Source organism: Mucor mucedo (genome assembly GCF_025094135.1).
Source record: "Mucor mucedo strain NRRL 3635 chromosome Unknown EV154scaffold_43, whole genome shotgun sequence".
Classification (NCBI taxonomy): Eukaryota; Fungi; Mucoromycota; class Mucoromycetes; order Mucorales; family Mucoraceae; genus Mucor; species Mucor mucedo.
The window spans coordinates 17,497-39,328 of record NW_026252327.1 but is presented as its reverse complement, the minus strand read 5'-3'; the positions used below and the strand labels follow the sequence as shown (position 1 = coordinate 39,328).

Here is a 21,832-nt window from a genome sequence, read left to right as displayed (position 1 = left end):
CTCTAGTGTCTGGGAAAAGAGACCTTTGCTATCTTTCCCCCTTTAAACACATAGAAACAAATAAACACTTTATTTAATGTAAATTAACATTGTCACATACCCTAACTTACCAAAAATGGTTGTATCTACTTGAATTAGCATATCTATTTTCCTCAATACTTCGGCTATATCATGTCTAATACAATACCTTTTTTTCCCTCTTGCTATAAATCCGCATCCCGTTCTTAAAAAATGTCGGTTTGATACAAGGCAGCATCTAAAGCGAATTCTCCTGCTTCCGAATACATTTATAATTAAAGACACACTGAGCCCTCTAATGATGTTCATTCGAGAGATATCCATAATATGTGAAAGCTCATGCCTAAGCGAGAAAGTGTCAAATTCTTGCATGATGTGGGTTTTAACATTCCGAGGTTTTCTCTGCAATAGCAGATGTCTCATCCTTTGTCTTCTCCGCTTCCCTTTCTACATCCTTCACATCAAAAGGACGCTCCTCTACAAACCCAGCAAGAGTAATATCTCATCCCTTGGGTAATCCGCTAAGTACTTTACGATACCGATTGCCAAAATGTCCTCAGATATCACTTCGTTGTTCTTCTAACTGTTTATATTCCACCACGACCGCTGTAGAAAAGTACAAGAACTAAATCCCAATAAGTGAAAGTGTTCAGCTCATTTTAAGGAAAAGAAAACAATATCTCGATTGTGCATAATAGTAGGTTGGAAAGGACGATTAAACACATTTTGAAAGGGATGAAAATACAGATGGAGTTACATGAAGGTAACTTGCATTTTATAGTTCAAAGAAGACCATCAAGCCAGGAAGATTTCTATGCAAGGTGACTCTACAAGTGCTATCACATATGAATAATTCCTCTCCCAAGTGGAGCCCTATTCACACTTCTTGAGGCTGACCAAACCTCATGCAAGGAGCGGTATCAGTCGTGAATCAAAACTTTGACAAAAGAACTTCAAACACTAAGGACGATCGTACGGTGCATCTCCTCATCAAATTTACCTGTGTGTAACTTCATGCGACGTGTCCATCTAAATACAACAGTTCAGAAGGTATTTTTTTTTCTGTCTCATTATCAACACAGGTAGTTTTCAGAAGACTATGATTAGGGAAGCAGAGAGACAACGCTTGCAATGGGATAACACGCCACTAGGTGTATAGAGAGACGTGTATAAATTTTGGCATTTTAAGAAGTGAGAAGTGGAGAAGTTTAATAAAAAAGAAAATGTCTTTTCTAGTTTCTCAGCTCTTATTCATGCATAATAACACTTGGAAACGTACTCAACACCCCCAAACTCCTTTTGATCAACTGAATCAGCGTATCATTTTTCTTCGTCTTCTCAAAAGGTCTAATCCAATTCAAGACAGCAGCAACAGCTTATCTTCCTACATGTCAGTACATTTTAATTAGCCCAGGATGATACATGTAAATTTGGTAAAGAATACTGATTTATTACATAATATTGATATGGGTATATGCATGACGGGTAAAGATTCGCGTAGCAATGAGAAATGACCAATTTCTTCTGCAGGTGTGGGTTTAAAATTTTCTAAGTTTTCATCTACGAAGCATTTTCTATTTCTGAGGGTGAGACAATGAAGAAAGATCAATCAAACAAAAGCACTTAAATGGACAAGGCAAGGTCTGACGGCGAGAAAAGAAACTCGCTGGGCAAGTCTAGCTCTGGCATCTTGGGCTTATTTATTACTGAAACAGACGAGACCTGCAATACCACCTGCAACACGACTGAAAATCAGTGTGTTCTTGGAAGGTACTTTTAATCCAAAAGGCTTGTCTTGTTTATGAAAAGTGTTTCTTCTTTTTTAAAAAAAGGGCCCATTGAGTCCCTGGGGGTCGGGGGAGAGTGAAGGAGTATTTTTAAAATTGAAAGTCACACAGGTAAAACGGTGGTTTAAAAATAGGTTGATTTTATTGAAGCGGTGATTTTTTAAATATAAGCAAGTGTCAATGGCTCCATGATATTTTCGGTTTCGTAATAAAGTTTATCAATATAGTCATCAATATTACCCATACATCCTCTTGATAGTTTGATAGATAAATTATTGCTAATCTGCTCATATTCTACCACAAGTGTTTCAATACGATAACGCGACAAATTACCGGAGAATATTGTATAAGTAACACCAGGAGTGTTGCCGTGCAATAGAGTATACTTATCCGGAACAGTACTGGTTGAACTTTCTAATTGAAGAATTTCTAAATTGATATCTATGTGTAAGTAGAAGTGGGTCTCATTAGCACAAACGAAGAAGAACAATCATGGCAACGAACTTACAATCTGGTTCATTGATTTGAATTATAAGCCCTTTTGTTGGAACTGGCTTCCCTTTCTGAATAAATACCAAATAACTGCCATCATCTGAAATAGTATTTTTGATATCACCATCACTGTTTATTCGGGTGAAAGGCATCAAATCGTCTGTATCATATGATGAGATCTTCATCCCGTATGTATTGCTTGATACTTGGCACAAAGTTCCAGTGACAAACCTTTCAAACATGTAAGGCTTTTTTCCAGATAAAAACTTCTCCAGTAATTGGAAAATTGACACTCTAAGTACAAATGTCTTTGTATCTTTTTCTTTAATATATACGCCGTCATCCATCGCTTTTTGCATAATCATGGTGTATGCGATGTGGATCTTTGAACCCTGCCCCAGATTGAACGGATTTCCAAACACAAAAATATAATTTGGGACATAGTTTCCAAATAGTCTTTTGTTGATCAAAGAAGACAATATATCCGTTGCCATACTTTCTATCACTGACATAAGGCCTACTTCAATAATGTCACAAAGAGAAATACTGATACTGCAATCGCATTTCGTGTTGATATTCAGCTGTATTTTGGAATCCATGTCCAAATTTGATTTGTTTTTTTCGAACTACCAAGAAGCAGTTAATACACCGAGACGCTAGTTATAGGTATACCAACTTACAAGTTCCACAACGTACGGTTTTAAATTTCGATAAATATTGTTATATATCTCAAATGACTGAAAATCATATTGCATATCTTCCCCATACTTATGCGTGGTACAATCATCAATTTGACAATTGACTTGTATGCTCTTCATAATACTATTACAAAGTATGTCGTATACATCATGAATATGTATCATCTCATCCTGAATAATGATGGACGCTGGATCTTCTCCGGGTGATGCCAGTTTGACCACTTGATGCAAACTGAGTTGAATATGCTTTGAAGATATCTGTGCAACAACAAAGTGTGTTTTCAAACTAAAGTCCAAATGTTCATATTTGTGTTGGATAGCTGGTAGAATTTCTTCACCACGGGTACAGAACTTTGCTTTTCGAAGTTCGTCGTCCTTCCCAAGTATTCCACTTGCAAAGAAAGATTTTTCCAAATTTTTTATTGAGCCGAATACAGTATCCAGTAGCTTTTTGTCAATAGAGACGCCATACCAAATGTTGTTGGCTCGCCCATTTGTTCCTACAATACTTTTTAATTTTTCCTCTATTTGCGTGTTGAGACAGTGCAGATATGTGATCATAAAAAAATACAAGTACCCTGGATGGCATGTAGTAAATGACTCGCTATCCGAAACAGGAAATCCGTCCTTCGACACAAAAAGATCGTTCATGTCAAAGTTTGCCGTAAGCTGTTTAAATAGATTTGGGTTGGAGGAGACAAATAATTTTCTAATTTTCTTTTGCCTAATTTTTTTACTTGATTTTATCCTTCCATTACTGCTTAAAATTCTCCTCTTCCGCATGTTTTGGAGAGCCTGGTGAAGTAATTTGGGTGTCGAGTTCACTAATATTTTTCTTATCATACTTTGTCTTCTGTAATTTGAATAAATTTTGAGATAGCCACCAAAAATCTTTTCTAAACCTAACTTTAGTCTAAACGCACAATTAGAATTGACAATCATAAGCGTTTCTTTATGTAGCTTTACCTATTTGATATCTGTAGTACTGGTCTGCGATACAATTCTGATTGTGTGATAAAACTAATCAATGGTTGCATATTACTATTATGCAATAAAATAGAACTTAGTTGGGCTTTCTTATAAAAGATATTCTGCCGCCTATCACCATTACCATTCAAAATTTTGCTTCTGTCCAACTTGTCTACTTTTATCTAGGTACGTAAAAACGGTCTGGATTTGTGTAGGCGATATGTCTGTTTTGTTTCGAAATAGAATAGATAAGTACAAATCAGATCATACTAAAGAGTCAATTTACCGATATTGATGAAGATAATAGGCTTTAAGCAACTTTTGGGTTCTTCGCTGGGTAGTATAATTGGGTTTCTGCGCACGTTAAATTCTTCCATTCGGTTTTCTAAAAGTTTTTCAATTGGATTTTTTCGGCGACGATAGTCAAAGAGTTCGAATATGGGGGAATTATCACCTAGTTCCGCGGATATGTAAGATTCTTTTAGTTCACTGAAATACTTTCTCGACCAACGTTCAAGTGATGACATTAGCCCCTTAGCTAAAAATGTTATCGGGATTCGACTTGTGTAAAAAATGTTCAATGGTCTGGATACTATATTGCTTGTGCCTACAAGAAATTTATCTACTTCATTTCTAAAGAATTTTTCTGCATAACCTGAAAAATGTTCATAAATGTCCTTTAAAGTGATTGATTCATTCGTCCAGCGATATGTCAAGTCTGGCAATGGCTGACAATCTAAAACATTATCTTCTCTCTGGTAAAACAAAAAAAAAAATATTTTAATTATCTTTCCAATTTCCTTTCCATTAACTCTTACGAAATATCTAAATCCATCAAACTGTTGACTGAGTTTTTCAAGCAAGTCGTCGATAGATTCCGATGATAACGTAGTATCACAATGCTTTTCCACACATGCTATTAATGACAATCGTAGTTCCTTTAGTCCAAATGGGATTACAAAGTGAGCTTGTTTCAACAATTGTGGCACCAACTTTCTTTGTTCTAATCTGAAAGCAGGGTATTGAGCTGATACCAATTTCAAATCCACGGAGTATGTAACTTGATAATCTATTGTACATATAACGCGCTGATCACCATACTTTATATTTGTACCCTTCTGTAATCTTCTATACATCTGCATGTTTTGAAAATTTAACTCTAACATTGAAAAAAACACTAGCCTGCCTGGACCATCATTTTCATGGAGAAGACCAGCTTTTACGAATAGAGGCAGGAACAATTCTTCTCTTATTTTATAATCCCAACTGGTTGGAAGATTCAAAGAATAACAAAAATCCATATTTACACTATTCAATTCTTGTTTATAATCATACAGTAACAGTTGTAACAGTTCCATAGCCGCCTCGTAAATGGCCGCATACATTGCGGTATTATCGAAAGATTGTTGCTCGGATTTTGAATAAATGTCAGCGAGCTCGCTTAAAATGGTGCGTATATAAATAACGCCTTCTTGAAGCCCTTTTGAATCCTCATTCGCTTCATCAGCCAATTTACCTCTGGCCATGACCTTTCTAGTGGTAGTGTCATATAAAAGTGAGGTACTGTATTTTTTTTCAAATCTTTTTTCAAAAAGGAATCTCTGTCAAAAAAAAAAACAAAAAAAAACACACACGTATAAATTATGTTGTTTTGATGTCGACTAACCTTTCATTCAACTCTATATTATTATTAATGGCAATCGCTTTAGAGGTGATCATGTCATAGCCCAAATCTATACGAAGTAAGCAACGCCGTAATTTAAAAAAATAAGTCGCTTACCGATATTAATACAATATCTATGCCGAGAATAGTCGTAGAGTTCTTCCATCTTCTTTCTTCTCTAACACGATGTTAAAAGCGGCAAAAGTACAAATACAAAGAGGCTTACGAGTAGTCCGTTTATTTGTAGTACGAAACCTCATATGACCTACTAACATTGCAGTGCGATATTAGTTTTTGCTAGACTACTCTTCGGTGGAAAAATCTCTAGTGTCTGGGAAAAGAGACCTTTGCAATCCTTTCCCTTTTAAGCATATGGAAACAAATAAAAAGATATCGTTTACATCATATTTTTTATATATTACCCACTTTATTTAACACAAATTAACATTGGCACTAACACTGACTCACCAAAAATACTTGTATCTACTCAAAACAGCGTACATTGTTCCTTAATATTTCGGCTATATCATGTCTAATACAATACATTTTTTCCTTTTGCTATAAATCCGCATCCAGGTTTTAAAAATGTCAGGTTTGATACAAGACAGCATCTACAGCGTACTTTCCTGCTTCCAAATACATTTATAATCAAAGACGTACCGAGCCATCTAATGATGTTCATTCGGGGGATATACATGATATGTGAAAACTCAAGCGGAAGCGAGAAATTGTCAAATTCTTGAATGATGTGGCTTTTAACATTTCCAAGGTTTCCTCTGTAATAACAGATGTCTCATCCTTTGTCATCTCGTACCTTGCCTAATGCGCTAAGCACTTCACGATTTGCATTTCTACCAATCGCTAAAATACCATCGGATACCACTTCACTTTTCTTCTTGTTATTCATGTTCTCTACAGGTGATGTAAAACCTGTGTTGGACTTGTTTTCTAATTGTTCGTGGTCGTTTGATTCTGCATTGTCTGCTTCGACGGCTTCACGACGACGTTGAACAATTTCTTCCATGACAGAAGTTTCGATTTGGCCAGGTGATTTAGCTTCTTTAATTTCGTAATCGACAGCACCTGCAACAAGAATAGGCTGCAGCAAGTAAAGCGTATCAGTTTATTTTTTTATACATGTCGGTGGGTTGGCGTATTATATTACCTTGACATATTCACGAAACCAAGTTCGACTCTTTTCAAGTCCATAACCAGGTGGTGCAGTAATATACACTGTGACTTTACGAGGCATTTCCTAGTTTCTTATGGGGTGCGGACAATAAAGAAGAGATCAAAGAGGGGAAAAAGACTTACATGGACACCACAAGGTCTGTCAGCGAGGAAAGAAACTCGTTGAGCAAGTCTTGTTCTGGCATCTTGGGCTTATTTATTACTGAAACAGACGAGACCTGCAATGCCACCTGCAACACCACTGAAAATCAGTGTGTTCTTGGAAGGTACTTTTAATCCAAAAGGCATGTCTTGTTTATGAAAAAGTGTTTCTTCTTTAAATAAAAAAAGGGCCCATTGTGTCCCTGGGGGGGGGGGGTCGGGGGAGAGTGAAGGGGGATTTTTAAAATTGAAAGTCACGCAGGTAAAACGGTGGTTTAAAAAGAGGTTGATTTTATTGTAGCAGTGATATGTTAAATATACGCGAGTGTCAATGGCTCCAGGATATTTTCGGTTTCGTAATAAGGGTTATCAATATAGTTATCAATATCGCACATACATCCTCTTGATACTTTGATAGATAAATTAATGCTACTCTGCTCATATTCTACCACAAATGTACTCAGAAAACCATAGAACGTCAAATTAGAGTAGAATATTTCAGTAGTACAACCAGGAGTGTCGCCGTGCAATAGAGCATACTTGTCCGGAACAGTACTGGGTGAAATTTCTAATTGAAGAATTTCTAAATTGGTATCTATGTGTAAGTAGAAGTGGGTCTCATTAGAACAAACAAAGAAGAACAATCATGGCAACGAACTTACATTTTGGTTCATTGCTTTGAATAATATGCCTTTTTGTTGGAACTGGCTTCCCTTTCTGAATAAATACCAAATAACTACCATCATCTGCAATAGTATTTTTGATATCACCATCACTGTTTAGTCGTGTGAAAGGGGTAAAACGGTTTAAATATGGAATCCGTATCCCGTATGTATTGCTTGATACTTGGCACAAAGTTCCAGTGACAAACCTTTCAAACATGTAAGGCTTTTTTCCAGATAAAAACGTCTCCAATAATTGGAAAATAAATTCTCTTATTACAAATATCTTTGTATCTTTCTCTTTAATATATACGCCGTCATCAATCGCTTTTTGCATAATCATGGTGTATGCAATGTGGATCTTTGAACCTTGCCCCAGATTGAACGGATCTCCAAACAAAAAAATGTAATTCGGTATATAGTCTCCAAATAGTCTCTTGTTGGTCAAAGAATCCATTATTTTTGTTGCTATACTCTCTATTACTGACATAAGGCCTACTTCAATAATGTCACGAAGAGAAATACTGATACTGCAATCGCATTTCGTGTTGATATCTAGCTGTATTTTGGAATCCATGTCTAAATGTGCTTTGTTTTTTTCGAACTACCAAAAAACAATTAATACAATGAGACGCTAATCATAGGTATACCAACTTACAAGTTCAACAACGCATGGTTTTAAATTTCGATAGATATTACTATATATCTCAAATGATTGGAAATCATATTGTGTATCTTCCCCGTACTTATGTGTGGCACAATAGTCAACTTGATAATTGATTTGTATGCTCTTCATAATACTCTTAAAAAGTGTGTCATATACATCATTGATTTGTATCATTTCATCCTGAATAATGATGGACGCTGGATCTTCTCCGGGTGATGCCAGTTTGACCACTTGATGCAAACTGAGTTGAATATGCTTTGAAAATATCTGTACAACAACAAAGTATGATTTCAACCCAAAGTCCAAATGCTGATAATTGTGTTGGATAGCGGGTAGAATTTCTTCGCCACGGGTACAGAATTTTGCTTGTCGAAGGTCGTCGTCCTTCCCAAGTATTCCACTTGCAAAGAATGATTTTTCCAATTTCTTTATTGTACCGAATACATTGTCCGATAGATTTTTATCAATAGAGACACCATACCAAATTTTGTTGGCTTGCCAGTTCTTTCCGAAATTACTTTCCAATTTTTCCTCTATTTGCTTGTTGAGACAGTGCAGATATGTGAGCATAAAAAAATACATGTAACCTGGATGGCATGTTGTAAATCCCTCGCTATCCGAAGCAGAAAATTTGTCATTCGACACAAGAAGATCGTCCATGTCAAAGTTTGCCGTAAGCTGTTTAAATAGGCTTGGGTTTGAGGAAACAAATAACTTTCTGATTTCCTTCGATCGATTTTTGCTAGTTTTTATCCTAATATAATCGTTGAAAGTACTCTTTGTTTTCTCTTTTCTTAAAACCTGGTCAGATATTTTAGTTGTTGTCTCCATTATCATCCTCTGTCCGATGTAATTGGAGTATAATTTAAGATAATCATCAAAAATCGTTTCCAAACGTAACTTCAGTCTAAACGTACAATTAGAATTGACAAGCATAAGCGTTTCTTTTAGTAACTTTACCTATTTGATATGTGTAGTACTGGTCTTTGATATATTTCTGATTGCTTGATAAAAAAATTCAATGGTTGCATATTACTATTATGCAATAAAATGGAACTTAGTTGGACTTTCTCATACAAGATATTTTGACGCCTAACACTATTACCATTCGATATTTTGCTTCTGTCCAACTTGTCTATCTTTATCTAGGTATGTAAAAGCAGTCTGGATTCGTGTAGGCGATATGTCTGTTTGGTTTCAAAATAGAATAGGTAAGTACAAATCCGATACTATTAAAGAGTAAATTTACCGATATTGATGAAGATAATAGGCTTTAAGCAACTTTTGGGTTCTTCCATTGTTATTTCGTTGGATAGTATAACTGGATTTCTGCGCAAGTTAAATTCTTCCAAATGGCTTAGTAAAAGCGCTCCAATTGCATCTTGTCGGTCATAAAATTCAAAGAATTCGAATATGGGGGTATCACGACCGCGTTCCGCGGATATGTAAGATTCTTTTAGTTCCCTGAAATACTTTTTCGACCAACAATTAACTACTGAGATTAGCCCCATAGCAAAAAATGTTTCCGGGATTCGACCTGTGTACAAAATGTCTAATGGCCTGGGTGCTACATTGCTCCTGCCTACAAGAAATTTATCTACTTCATTTCTAAAGAATTTTTCAACAAAACCAGAAAGATGTTCAAGTATGTCCCGTAAAGTGATTGGTTTATTCGTCCAGCGAGATTTCAAGTCTGGGAATGGCTGATCATCTAAAACATCACTTGGATATCTCTGGCAAAAAAAAAAAAAAAAAAAAAAAAATGTTTTTAATTATTTTCCCAATTTCTTTTTAATCAACTCTTACAAAATAATTGATTCCTTCGTACTTTTGACTGAGTTTTTTAAGCATGTCATCGATAGATTCTGATGATAACGTAGGATCACAATGCTTTTCCACACATGCTATTAATGACAATCGTAGTTCTTTTAGTCCATAAGGGATTACAAAGTGAGCCTGTTTCAACAATTGTGGCACCATTTTTCTTCCTGCTAATCCGAAAGCAGGATATTGAGCTGATACCAATGTCAAATCCACGGAGAATGCACCTTGATAATTTACTGTACACATAACGCGCTGATCACCGTACTTTATGTTTCTAGCATCATGGTAGGTTGTAGTTACTTGCATGTTCTGAAAATTTAACTCTAACATCGAAAAAAACACCAGCCTGCCTGGACCATCATTTTCATGGAGAAGACCAGCTTTTACGAATAGAGGCAGGAACAATTCTTCTCTTATTTCATGATCCCAACTGGTTGGAAGGTTCAAAGAGTAACAAAAATTTATATTTTCACTTGTATTCAACTCTTTTTTATGTTGATCCAGTATTTTTTGTAACAGGTCTATAGCTTCCTCGTACAAGACCGCGTACAGTGCCGTAGTGTCGAAGTATTGTTGCTTTGATTTTAAATAAATGTCAGCAAGCTCGCTTAAGGTGTTGCGTACATAAATAACGCCTTCTTGGGACCCTTTTGGTTCCTCATTCGCTTCATCGGCCTTGTTTCCTCTGGCAATGACATTTCTGGTGGTAGTGTCATATAAAATTGAGGTACGGTATTCGATTTCATAACTTTTTTTTAAAAAGGAATTTCGTCAAAAAAAAAAAACAAAAAAATAACAAAAAACAAAAAAACGCGTATAAACTCTGCGGTTTCGATGTCGACTAACCTTTTATTACTTTTTGTAAGTTTACTAATGGCTACCACCATAGAGGTGATCATGTCATGTCCCAAATCTATACGAAGTAAGCAACGTCGTAATTTTAAAAACTAAGTCGCTTACCGATGTTAATACAGTATCTATGCCGAGAATAGTCATAGAGTTCTTCCATCTTTCCTCCACAACACGATGTTAAAAGCGGCGAAAGCACAAATACGAAGAGGCTTAAGAGAACACAGTGTTTGTTAGGTAACCATTTTATTGTGGCACAACAACCTTATATGACCATGAAGTCAATGGCGGGGTAAAGCATGTAATTAAATTTCCATCTAACACTTACTAACATTGAAGCGCAGTGTTTTGTTTTGCTAGACTAATCTTCCGTGAAAAAATCTCTAGTGTCTGGGAAAAGAGACCTTTGCTATCCTTCCCCTTTTAAGCATATGGAAACAAATAAAAAAAAGACATCGCTTACATCATATTTTTTATGTGTATATTTCCCACTTTATTTAACGCAAATTAACATTATCACATACATCAACGTACCAAACAAAAAATACTTGTATCTACTTGAATTAGCATATCTATTTTCCTCAATACTTCGGCTATATCATGTCTAATACAATACTTTTTTTTTTCCTTCTTGCTATAAATCCGCATCCCCGTTCTTAAAAATGTCGGTTTGGTTCAATGCAGCATCTACAGAGTATTTTCCTGCTTCCAAATACATTTATAGTTAAAGACGTACCGAGCCATCGAAGGATGTTCATTTGGAGGATATCCATGATGGTTGAAAACTTAAGCGGGGACGAGAAATTGTCAAATTCTTGCATGATGTGGGTTTTAACATTTCCGAGGTTTCTTCTGCAATAACACATGTCTCATCCTTTATCTCCTCCGCTTCCCTTTCTACATCCTTCACATCAAGAAGACGCACCTCTACAAACCCAGCAAGAATAGTATCTCATCCCTTGGGTAATCCGCTAAGCACTTCACGATACGGATCGCCAAAATACCCTCAGATATCACTTCGTTTTTCTTCTATGCAAGGCAATTTTACAAGTGCTATCACATATGAATAACTCCTCCCCAAATTGGAGCCCTATTCACCCTTCTTGAGGCTGACCAAACCTCATCGAAAGAGCGGTATCAGTCGTAAATCAAAACTTTGACAGAAAGACCTTCAAACATTCAAGACGATCGTACGGTGCAACTCCTCATCAAATTTACTTGTGGGCCGACTCATGGGACGCGTAAATCTAAACACAACAGTTTAGAAAAACTGAAGAAACATTAGAAAAGAAACAGTATACCTTTACAACATGAGTAATTTTCAAGAGATCATGATTAGGGAAACAAAGAGACAATGGTTTTAAGAGAAGGTAAAAACCTCCCCTAAACAAGAATAGTCATGCGAAAATTCAAATAGAGACAGTTAAAAACAACAGTCCCAAGTTATGATTTTTTTAGAATGAGAAAAGTAAACAGAAAAAAAAAAAGATATATAAAGGGGCACTTTTTTTTCATCTGAAATTTTTTTCTTTTTTTTTTTCTTCTTCTTTAGAAAAAAATGGCCTCATTGCCTGGAGTTCTCCGGTCCTCGTGCTCTCTACCTGCTCATTTGGCAGACGAGTGATTGGGTTCGCTGAGTATTTGTTGTTCATGATCGTATGGATGTTCTTACTTTAAGACACCGTTTTTTCCTGGGGCTTGCGCACGAAGCCGGGTTTTTAATATCAATGAAAATGAAAAAAAAAAAAAAAAAAATCTTTTATTCATGCAAAAAAATTATTTTGTTTATTTTGCATGTGATGGCTTATGTTATCTTATCTTTGTAAGGTATTTTTGCTGCTACTCCCATTAAAATATTCGTTTGATTCTCGATAGATTCATGTGGCGTATCATGGTATTCTCCATGATTTACATTATGATTTGAGATAAAAAGGATTGACTTCCATGTTACTTGTGTAACCAAACTCTTTTAAGTAACCAATAACATTTTAAATCCCACTTTTTGAGCGTTTTTTTCAGAAAAGTATTTTTAGAGATTAAGTGCTCAAGGCTATGGTTTACAACCATCTACTCAACAAACGAGGGAAAAACATTAACAAGATGCCTATTACTTTAGAGTCGTCTAAAGCCCTTTATAAAGACATGACGTCCATCATTTTTTTTTTTTTTGGGATTAGTTAACCATTTAAAAGTCCGGCCATACGCCGTCATGCATTTACCTTACACCAATTCTTTTACCTTCTATGAGAAAAAAAAAAAAATTGTCATTGGCATGATTTAACAGCATTCCTACTGATTTAATAGATGATGACATATTTTTTTTTTAATTCTCTCCAATGATTTTAAAAAAAAGGACATTACGATCTGTAGGTACCATCATGTTATGTTTAAAACCCTCATGCGAAAAAAAAAAAAAAAAATCTGTTAGGCTCACAAAAGAAACAAAAGGTGTAAATTAAAAAGCTATTGAGAATATCTCACTTTATTGTATGACTACGAACAAAAACAAAATGACTTGATACAGTTATGTTTATCGTTAGAACAATAAAAAGAAAAATCTGCAAGCTTCCCACAGCATATAAATGTTCAGTACTCTGCATACAACCCCCCTTAATTTTTTAAAGCCGCTGTCTTTTTTTTTTTTTTTTTTTTTTTTTTTTTTTCACTGTACATTTTTATTATTAAAAGAAATTAGAATTAAGATTAAAAAAAAAGGGGGGAGAAGAATTAGTGTATAAAATAAAGAAATGCGGAAGGGGAGGGGGGGGATGTAAGTGTATGAATGATTCTAAATACATGTGGTTTGACCTATGGATGGGGTATCCACTGTTACTCTTCATCAAAGAACTTTTCAGCCACAATATATTCACTGTTAGACTTGTAAAGACGCTTGATACAAGCAATAGTAGATGGAATGGTCATAAAAGCCCAAGCAGCCACTGGTAAAGAGATATAATCAAACATGTTACGCCATGTACGAGTTTCTGCCTTGTGGTAAAGTTCCCGATCAATGGTACGATGAAGTACCTCATACACTGCTAAAGTACCAAACAACGGGAACGGTAAGAACACCGTGATGATCCTCACTATGTTCCACAAATTAGCATAGAATTCCGAAGTGAGGATAGGATTTTCTTCGGCTGGAACAAATACCGTGGTGATACTCGCTGGTGGAAACAAAATAAACTGCATCAAAGGTACCGCTGCAAACATCAACCAACCCGAAGTGACAGGAATCAGATGGGCTTCCATCACCTTGATACAAATAATAAGTTTATCCAACCAAAAGTTGGGAGATGCATACATACTTTTCTTGGATGCAAATACATTGACATTGCCCTTGACCCCAAATGAGTTTCTCAGTGTGTAAGCTAAATCGGCTACTCCATTGTAATGTCTTTTGGCCTGTACAAATCGTGCATGCATGTTGGCAAGGTATCCGTTCGTTTGAACATTGGTGAGATTAATGGGTACAAAGATCGGGCAACATCGTGCAAGTCCGTCTGTCTTGAAAAAACATTTCAACATCATGTGCATATCTTCTCCAACTGCATCAGCGTCTGTATCCCAATATCCCACTCTCTCTGCTAAAACCATGCTAAGACTGTAGGTTGAGCAAGGAAAAGATAAGCCACGACCATTACTTAAACTTGACATCACCATCGCTGACCAGGTGATATCCGTCATTCTTACCGCCGCTGGTACCTCAAAGGAATTACGAGAAAAGAAAATGGGTGGTGCAAATAATAAAAAGTAGGGGTCTTCGGCTTGTGTAAATGATTTTTCAACCTAAAAAGAAGAAAGTCTTGTTATAAATAAACACTAAAAACCTTAATTGTATAAGGTGTTACCTCTTTTGTATAGAGCTCAGGAATAGATGAATCCGAATCCGAAACGGTAAGAATCACTCTTCTTCTATCAATCCCTTGTTGCATCATTTGCGCACACCCATGGCGGGCTGCAAAAGCAACGTTCGATCCTTTACCACGCGTTTCTCCGGGAATATCAGCTGGATGCGCAGTGACAATAAATGATAGAAAACTATCCTTGAAATATTCTGTTAAACTATCCGCTTTCAATTCATAATTTAATTCAGATGCTTCCATGGCTAAAATAATGACATAATTCGTTTGAGCATTCCTAAAAAAAAAATGAGAGATTTCTTATGAGTCAAAAAAATATATATTCCCTTTTGGCCTTCTCCTCACTTTACTTGTGATTGGCTAAACGCTTGATTGTATCTCTTAAAAGAGCCTCTGGTTCTGCATAATTAGGTACGATAAAGGCATGAATAAAATGATTTTCCTCATACAACTGAAGTGATGTCTCCATATCATCCAAGTCTTGATCATTTACCCTTTCACGAGGCTTGCTCATAGATGTCTTTTCTTCTTCCACTACTGAACGTTGGTTCCATGCACGAATGTTTCCCTTTATCTTGCTGGCGGTCAGATAAAACTTGAAGACATGACTTACTTGTGTATACAAAAATAAGGTAAAATAAACCAACAAGAACCAGATATACGTTCTTGGTATCAATAAAGGTCCCAATGGCAATAACAGTACAGATCCAATAGCTGCCATAGGCGCAACCAATTCAAAGGGATAATTCAGCAACGATGTCTTTAATGTCCCACTCATATTAGTATGCAAAACAAGAAAAAAAAAAGAAGAATAAAAAAATAATAAAAAAGAAAAAAAAAAAAAAAAACTGATTTTTAAACTACCCCATCTTTTTTTATAATTCCACCATATCGAGAAACAATTAGCGCAGCGTAAATGTATCTTTTTTTTTACATGAAATTTACAGCATGTCATTTGTGTTACATTTCACAGAAAACGTGATAATTACCATTGGTTTAAGACGGTGTGGCTGTTACTCCATCTTTTTAAAAATAATAATACCGAGTGGCTGTTGTTATTCGTTTTACATTTTCATAAAAAAAGAAGAATCGTCATTCAGACCATATGATTTATAAAAGGGAGGTGACGTGATATCATCGATACATGTTTGCTGCATTAGCTCTCTTTTCTTTTTTCTTCTTCTCTTGATTAAGACTTGATTGAATGACGGATATATTCTTGTTTATTTATTGCAAATGCATTTAATAAGGAGGGAGGTTTTATAAAAAAAAAACTGTTTTTATGGTATTTGCCAAGTAAAGTGGGTCTTCTTGGTGAAACGTATTTCCCTTTTGAAAATACTTCTACCCCCCCTTCCCCTTTTTGTGCTCAGCCCATCCACCCCCCCCTTTTTTTTTAGCAAAGCGGATCCGGAAGAGTCAAAATAATAATAATTTATAGGCTGCCAAGACGCAAAAGAATTTCTTATATCCGCTTAACGTAAACAATGGGTCGACTTTAATAATACAAACAGGTTTGGCTGACCATGCGGAAAATAGAATTCCCTTGCTATCTACATATAGATCTTTTGCTTCATCATTCAATGACATTTAACTTTTTATTTAAGAGAAAAACCATCACTTACATGAATAACCATCCTTATTTCACCATAAAAAAAGATCGTATTATAAGCGAAAAGGACCTCTCCCATAAAAAAACATACGACCTAGATCAATCAAAAAAAAACCTTGGAAACCAAATCATGGGGTCTGTAATGTTTACAAGCATCTATATTCTCTCTTTTTTTGAGTTTGAAAAAAAATAAAATAAAAAGATTGACATCCAAGATAATAAAGATAATACATCTTTGCTCGCCTTTTAGTTTAGCCTATTACCATCATGGGCAACGATTTATCTAGCTTTTTTTTTTGTTGTGCACAAGTTCAAGAAGAAAAATGTTATCTTTTGTAATAAACGTATCAACCGAGTGCTACTATCACTTGAGTACCAACCGTAATCTTTCACTATTCATATCAAGAAATAAATGAACTTATTTCATAGATAACAAAATTCATTATCAGATCACGTTCAATGACAACCGAGTCAGGGATACTTAGTGTCAGTAGATTTAGAGCTCTAACTGATTGGCCTTCAAGACCATAGGATGCAAAATGTAAAAAATGGCATGGAACTGTGAAAACTATGAATAACAGTATTTTTCTGTTGCATAGAAAGACTTGATTCATGCATTCCCAACAAGGAAATGATCTCATCCTGACATAAATTAGTTCTTGACCTTTTTCCGCTTATACAAATCAAGCATTGACAGGAATATTATTCACAAAAGTAAGCCTATTTTTCTAATCTTTTTTTTTTATAGTGATAATAATAATAATAATGACAATATATATACAAATTTCCAAGAGAGAAAACCAACAAAAAAAAAACCTCATACACGATTCTTTTTTTTTTTTGCTTTTTTGCTTTTTACTTCTTCTTTTTACAACTTGTCTTGATCTTTCTCTTCTTTTCAGCCTTGGGAAGTTTATGCTTTCTACGTTCTCTTGCTTCTTCCTTGGTCTTTTTCTTTCGATCCTTCTTATCATCCTTATCCTCATTCTTTTTTCCTCTAGGTGTTCTAGGCTTTCTTTCTCCATTTTCATCTTCAGAGCCAGATTCATCCTCATCCTCCTCATCGTCGTCGTCATCATCGTTGTCAGATGCACTCTCTCCATCCGAAACTGCCTTATCCTCTTCTTCATCATCTTGAATATCCAATTGTTGAATGGAAGTAGTCACACCTGTACCTAATAAATCCGCATACACCAGATTCTTTCCTCCACCTTCTTCAACAATCAAGGTATCTCGATCGATATCAATGACTTCATCTAAAGTGGTGGGTATATAAGACTTCATAAAGATCTCATCTTCAATTGTATTAATCTCAAGATTAGGGTTGGCATTCATGTCTTCTTGAATTTGTTCTAAACGTGCATCCACCACCGTTTCTTCATTACTAAAAGACACATCCGTCACAAACTTGAATAATTCCATAATACTCATCACACGGACTCCCTTCTTGGCAAAATAATCTGTCACATTTGAAAGATCCTTTCTCAAGAATTCAGAGGCGTGAGGATGATCATGTTCCACTGATTGGGATACATCAATAATATACAGTTTACGTGAATGGTACCTAGTTTATGTTTTTAGTCATCTTTTCTCTCTCTTCCCCCCCCCACATTTTACTCACAAGATATTGTATTCACTTAAATCCGCATGCACTAAACGACACACTTGATACATGGTACGTACATTCTTCACCAATTGATAGTAAAGTGCAGGATATCTCGATGTTTCAATCTGTGCATCCTTCAAACGAGGATAAGCCCATCCATTTTTATCACCTAAAAACTCCATGACAAGGACATGCATACGCAAGATAATGGCGGTAGGTGAAGGAATACCCGCTGCCTGAATACGTTTTAAATTACGCATTTCCTTCTCTGCCCATACTTTCACCATCTTTCGAGGGTTGGATTTGGAGTAACCGTGTCTGAAACGGAACTCACCTGTCACATAACGATCACGATCCTTAAAGGTCAAAATAGATGTCTTGTACACTTTAATCGCACGATGTTCACCATCTTCTGTCATGGCATGGTACACATTGGCTTCTTTACCCGTACTGATACATCCATTGATCTCGTAAAAAATACCTCGATTCAACATTTTGAATAGAATAATACGTGTACGTGGATCAAGTACTTGTTCAACTGTAGCACGATCGGATTTATCACGTTGAATCGTTCTGTTCCATAAGAATTAGTTCCCCCTTTTTTTTCTTCTTGCATCCCTAATACGAAAAAAAACTTACTTGTCACCACTGGCCTTCTTGGAACTCAACTTGATATCACTAGCAACTGAAGATGAAATCTTGGAAGGATTGTAATCTTCTCCAATATGAATACGACTAGCAAAATGCCCTAAACTATCAATCTGACTATCCAACATTTGTTTCTTTTCAACCGTGCCACCTGTCGCATTGGCTGCATCCACGGTACGTTGAAGAGGGACAGGTGCAATCTTTCGATTGACAGCAGGTGCAGGTTTATCTGACGAACTGTTGGGTGCAATTTGTTGACGAAGCTTATTGTATTGTTTCGTGAAATCTATTTATTTCTTGTTCAATTACTTTTTAAACCCAAAAAAAAAAAAAGTGGTTATCTCTCTCTTCCTTTTTACCTCCAGTCGCATCGTCCCACATGTCAGTATCGTTCAATTCATCATCGAGATAATCATCATAATCATCATAATCTTCATAATCTTCTTCGACTTCTTGTTCTTGATCAACAAGCGTGTCTTGAATTTTCTCTTCTTTTAAATCAGACATGGCAAGAAAAAAAAAAAGAGTTGTACTTTTTAAAAAAAAAAAAAAAAAAAAAATTCAACTTAAAAAAAAAAAAAAGACCAAGCCACAATTATGCGCCCCTGAGAACAGTATTTTTTTATTTTCTTTCTGGGGTTTAAAGGGTCCAGGGATTTTGAGCTAAACCAATGGTTAATAACTCTAATTTACCATCCTTTCGAACGACGACGGGATCTTCCAATCGAATACCAAATTCATGGGTCACATAGATACCAGGTTCAACACTAAAGGTCATACCAGGAGCTAAATATTGTTCTCGGTTACCTTGATTCATATAAGGTTCTTCATGCATTTCCAGACCTAAACCATGACCCAAACGATGTGTGAAAAACGGACCAAAGTTACCCTTCTCAATGACATGACGTGCCGTCAAATCCACTTCAGCACAATTCTGACCAGCTCCCGTACGATTCAACACATTCTCCTGGGCACGACGTACCAAATACCACGCATCCTCAATCGTCTGATTATTCGTACCACGTTGTCCCATAAAGAAAGTACGCGTCACATCCGACTGATATCTCAAAAATTCTCCTCCCGTATCAATTAACACCGTACTATCCTCCTTGACTCGTTGCTCACTGGATGAACCATGAGGAAGTGCTGCATTCTCATCCACAAGTGCCAACACCCACGTATTCGTCAATCCAGCTTCTTTCAATGCCCTCGTCATCAACTTTTGAATATCAAATTCAGTCATGCCAATCTTGATATGAGGTCGAACCGTACGAATCGCTAATTCGGTCACCGTATTGGCACATCGCATAATATCCAATTCACCATCCGATTTAATCATGCGTAACATACGAATAGATCGTGGTGCCATATCCACTCTGGTATCAGACAAGGCTTCAGATACACCTCTGTAAATGAATAAGCGTGCATTTTGTTCCACCATCACGCGTTGACTCGTGGTTAATAATTCACCCAAGGACGCAAAGGGTGACTTGTACTCTAACCACTCTACCATACTCGGTTGAATGGTATCGGGTAAATGGGCATGCTTTAAACTTTCTTTTGCACGCGTGGATTCAAAAGCAGGTGTGATAATGGTGGTATGAATACCCGTGGCTTCTGTTTCGTTTAATTGAAGTACAACCATAAAGGCTCTTTCGGTTAAACCCCATTCGATATTTGTGTAATACACCATACTGGCTCCTCCTTCCATGATTAAAGCATCGGCTCCTTCCTTCTTTAATGTCTCTGCTAATTGTTGATGACGTACTGTGTACTCGTCAGGTTGAATAGCTGAAACGTCCTTGCAATAATCTTTTAAACTAGAGAAATCAATTTCTGGGCTGCTTAAAAAGGCTTGTACAATCCATGTGCCGGCTGCTAAGCTAATGAGGAGAGAAAACACACATACTGCACGAATCAGCTTTTTTTTTGTAGGTGGGTGGAGAAAGAATTAGGTCTATACAATTAAGAAAACAGTCTTTTTATATGTTTTACCATGGTACTTTTTCGAAGTCTGTTCCAATGGCTTTGACCATGGCTATTTCTACTGAATAAAGGTTCTTCTTCTGAAGACATTTTTAAAAATGTGTGTGTGTGAGAAAAAAAGAAAAAAAAAAAGTCGGGCCCCCGCACACATTTTTTATTATTTTTATTTATTTTTTTAGGATTCTCCAAGATACATGACGATTTTACCGTGCCAGCCTAAAAAAGAGAGAGAGAGTTATAAAAAAAAATGAATAGTAAACACAAAAGAAAAAAAAACTTGCCTTGAAATACATTAAAGAGTACATCCTTGATATATTTTTCTTGTAATAAACCCAATTCACGACCTAAAGCCAATTGACGCACGTCCAATTGTTCACACAACTTTCTCAAGCTAATCAAACACGATTCGATATCTGAATAATTTGCCTTGTTGTAGGATTTAGGCGTCACAATCAAATAAAACACATGGCAACGCCCATGTTGCATCGTGGTTGTCACATACGCTACTTGACCTACCGTCTTCTTTTGGGCATTCAATTGACTCCCGTAGCGTTGACGAAACGTATTCGTCCATCCTTTATTCACCAACTTGAAATCTTGACTAGAGTAGAGCACAACACTTTCATTTCCCGTCACATTTTCAATTAAATCACCCGCACGTTCTTCAAAATCAAAAGTCATCTTTTATATCAGTCAGTAAAAAAAAAGATAAAAAGGGCAAAAAGAAAGTGGGTTACGGCCATAAAACAAAAAAGGCACTACTTATTTTCCTCCCCTCCTTTTTTTTATAACAAACCCACCCCCCCTTAACACCCCCCCCTCTTCAAAAGGAGGTGGGCATATCATGACATAAGTGACTGTAAATATATAAACATTTTATAAAAGAGTTTTTTTTTTTTTTTTTGGGTTTTTAATTAACCTATTCCTCTTTTAGGCATTTCACGTCGTACATCTTTTTTTTTTTTCATGCCAGCTCAGAAAATCTCCATCGCTGCATCCTTCATGATACAGCGATCCCTCCCCCAGAGTTGCCATTAAAAAAAACGTGCTTTTTTTTTTTAGAAAAAAAAAAACATAAACTAGCAGTAGTATCAATTGAACCCTTTTATTAGTTTAGTTTTTTTTGATTTTTTTTTTTTTTTTTTTATGAAAAACA

The 21,832-nt window shown here is 36.0% G+C and overlaps 7 protein-coding genes across 7 annotated transcripts; all 7 read right to left on the bottom strand.

Moving 5' to 3' along the window:
- Positions 1 to 1,892: 1,892 nt before the first annotated feature.
- On the bottom strand, positions 1,893 to 4,416 carry EV154DRAFT_222674 (uncharacterized protein). The gene is made up of 5 exons (XM_051594431.1): positions 4,251 to 4,416; positions 3,962 to 4,188; positions 2,978 to 3,908; positions 2,314 to 2,923; positions 1,893 to 2,246 (listed from the first exon to the last, which is right to left on the bottom strand). Exons 2-5 carry the CDS (start codon positions 4,030 to 4,032, stop codon positions 1,966 to 1,968), a joined length of 1,893 nt encoding a protein of 630 aa, XP_051457772.1. The 5' UTR covers positions 4,033 to 4,188; positions 4,251 to 4,416; the 3' UTR covers positions 1,893 to 1,965.
- A 7-nt stretch (positions 4,417 to 4,423) lies between these two features.
- EV154DRAFT_222628 (uncharacterized protein) lies at positions 4,424 to 6,040 on the bottom strand. The gene is made up of 6 exons (XM_051594430.1): positions 5,854 to 6,040; positions 5,745 to 5,805; positions 5,631 to 5,697; positions 4,958 to 5,545; positions 4,783 to 4,880; positions 4,424 to 4,719 (listed from the first exon to the last, which is right to left on the bottom strand). Exons 2-5 carry the CDS (start codon positions 5,791 to 5,793, stop codon positions 4,859 to 4,861), a joined length of 726 nt encoding a protein of 241 aa, XP_051457771.1. The 5' UTR covers positions 5,794 to 5,805; positions 5,854 to 6,040; the 3' UTR covers positions 4,424 to 4,719; positions 4,783 to 4,858.
- A 535-nt stretch (positions 6,041 to 6,575) lies between these two features.
- EV154DRAFT_507905 (uncharacterized protein) lies at positions 6,576 to 6,726 on the bottom strand (the record flags this gene model as incomplete). Its single annotated transcript, XM_051601491.1, has 1 exon — positions 6,576 to 6,726. A coding segment is annotated over one exon (151 nt), but the record flags the coding sequence as incomplete, so codon positions are not given.
- Positions 6,727 to 7,211: 485 nt separating this feature from the next.
- On the bottom strand, positions 7,212 to 10,137 carry EV154DRAFT_222541 (uncharacterized protein). The gene is made up of 7 exons (XM_051594429.1): positions 10,117 to 10,137; positions 9,538 to 10,021; positions 9,394 to 9,475; positions 9,249 to 9,323; positions 8,280 to 9,195; positions 7,622 to 8,225; positions 7,212 to 7,554 (listed from the first exon to the last, which is right to left on the bottom strand). Exons 2-7 carry the CDS (start codon positions 9,797 to 9,799, stop codon positions 7,271 to 7,273), a joined length of 2,223 nt encoding a protein of 740 aa, XP_051457769.1. The 5' UTR covers positions 9,800 to 10,021; positions 10,117 to 10,137; the 3' UTR covers positions 7,212 to 7,270.
- A 3,487-nt stretch (positions 10,138 to 13,624) lies between these two features.
- Positions 13,625 to 15,688, bottom strand: EV154DRAFT_602493 (uncharacterized protein). Its single transcript, XM_051607291.1, has 3 exons — positions 15,175 to 15,688; positions 14,813 to 15,101; positions 13,625 to 14,750 (listed from the first exon to the last, which is right to left on the bottom strand). Exons 1-3 carry the CDS (start codon positions 15,600 to 15,602, stop codon positions 13,791 to 13,793), a joined length of 1,677 nt encoding a protein of 558 aa, XP_051457768.1. The 5' UTR covers positions 15,603 to 15,688; the 3' UTR covers positions 13,625 to 13,790.
- Positions 15,689 to 17,291: 1,603 nt separating this feature from the next.
- Positions 17,292 to 20,401, bottom strand: EV154DRAFT_537987 (uncharacterized protein; the record flags this gene model as incomplete). Its single annotated transcript, XM_051604248.1, has 5 exons — positions 17,292 to 18,000; positions 18,109 to 18,615; positions 18,682 to 18,976; positions 19,050 to 19,142; positions 19,384 to 20,401. 5 exons carry the CDS (start codon positions 20,399 to 20,401, stop codon positions 17,292 to 17,294), a joined length of 2,622 nt encoding a protein of 873 aa, XP_051457767.1.
- Positions 20,402 to 20,760: 359 nt separating this feature from the next.
- On the bottom strand, positions 20,761 to 21,488 carry EV154DRAFT_507871 (uncharacterized protein). The gene is made up of 2 exons (XM_051601490.1): positions 20,958 to 21,488; positions 20,761 to 20,892 (listed from the first exon to the last, which is right to left on the bottom strand). Exons 1-2 carry the CDS (start codon positions 21,355 to 21,357, stop codon positions 20,852 to 20,854), a joined length of 441 nt encoding a protein of 146 aa, XP_051457766.1. The 5' UTR covers positions 21,358 to 21,488; the 3' UTR covers positions 20,761 to 20,851.
- Between the last annotated feature and the right edge of the window lie 344 nt (positions 21,489 to 21,832).

What these genes read in the sequence shown, in the direction of transcription:
- EV154DRAFT_222674 (XM_051594431.1), bottom strand. Translation starts at nt 4,032, where the DNA reads ATGCAACCATTGATTAGTTTTATCACACAATCAGAATTGTATCGCAGA. An exon ending in GTACTACAGATATCAAATAG is followed by an intron (nt 3,909 to 3,961) that starts GTAAAGCTACAT and finishes TTGTGCGTTTAG; the next exon opens with ACTAAAGTTAGGTTTAGAAA. An exon ending in AACCGTACGTTGTGGAACTT is followed by an intron (nt 2,924 to 2,977) that starts GTAAGTTGGTAT and finishes GCTTCTTGGTAG; the next exon opens with TTCGAAAAAAACAAATCAAA.
- EV154DRAFT_602493 (XM_051607291.1), bottom strand. Translation starts at nt 15,602, where the DNA reads ATGAGTGGGACATTAAAGACATCGTTGCTGAATTATCCCTTTGAATTG. An exon ending in AAGCGTTTAGCCAATCACAA is followed by an intron (nt 15,102 to 15,174) that starts GTAAAGTGAGGA and finishes TTTTTTTTTTAG; the next exon opens with GAATGCTCAAACGAATTATG. An exon ending in CTGAGCTCTATACAAAAGAG is followed by an intron (nt 14,751 to 14,812) that starts GTAACACCTTAT and finishes TCTTCTTTTTAG; the next exon opens with GTTGAAAAATCATTTACACA.
- EV154DRAFT_222628 (XM_051594430.1), bottom strand. Translation starts at nt 5,793, where the DNA reads ATGGAAGAACTCTACGACTATTCTCGGCATAGATATTGTATTAATATC. An exon ending in TAGATATTGTATTAATATCG is followed by an intron (nt 5,698 to 5,744) that starts GTAAGCGACTTA and finishes TACTTCGTATAG; the next exon opens with ATTTGGGCTATGACATGATC. An exon ending in TTCAGATTAGAACAAAGAAA is followed by an intron (nt 4,881 to 4,957) that starts GTTGGTGCCACA and finishes TGTCATTAATAG; the next exon opens with CATGTGTGGAAAAGCATTGT.
- EV154DRAFT_507871 (XM_051601490.1), bottom strand. Translation starts at nt 21,357, where the DNA reads ATGACTTTTGATTTTGAAGAACGTGCGGGTGATTTAATTGAAAATGTG. An exon ending in ACTCTTTAATGTATTTCAAG is followed by an intron (nt 20,893 to 20,957) that starts GCAAGTTTTTTT and finishes TCTCTTTTTTAG; the next exon opens with GCTGGCACGGTAAAATCGTC.
- EV154DRAFT_222541 (XM_051594429.1), bottom strand. Translation starts at nt 9,799, where the DNA reads ATGGGGCTAATCTCAGTAGTTAATTGTTGGTCGAAAAAGTATTTCAGG. An exon ending in TATTATCTTCATCAATATCG is followed by an intron (nt 9,476 to 9,537) that starts GTAAATTTACTC and finishes GAAACCAAACAG; the next exon opens with ACATATCGCCTACACGAATC. An exon ending in CAGAAGCAAAATATCGAATG is followed by an intron (nt 9,324 to 9,393) that starts GTAATAGTGTTA and finishes ATTGCATAATAG; the next exon opens with TAATATGCAACCATTGAATT.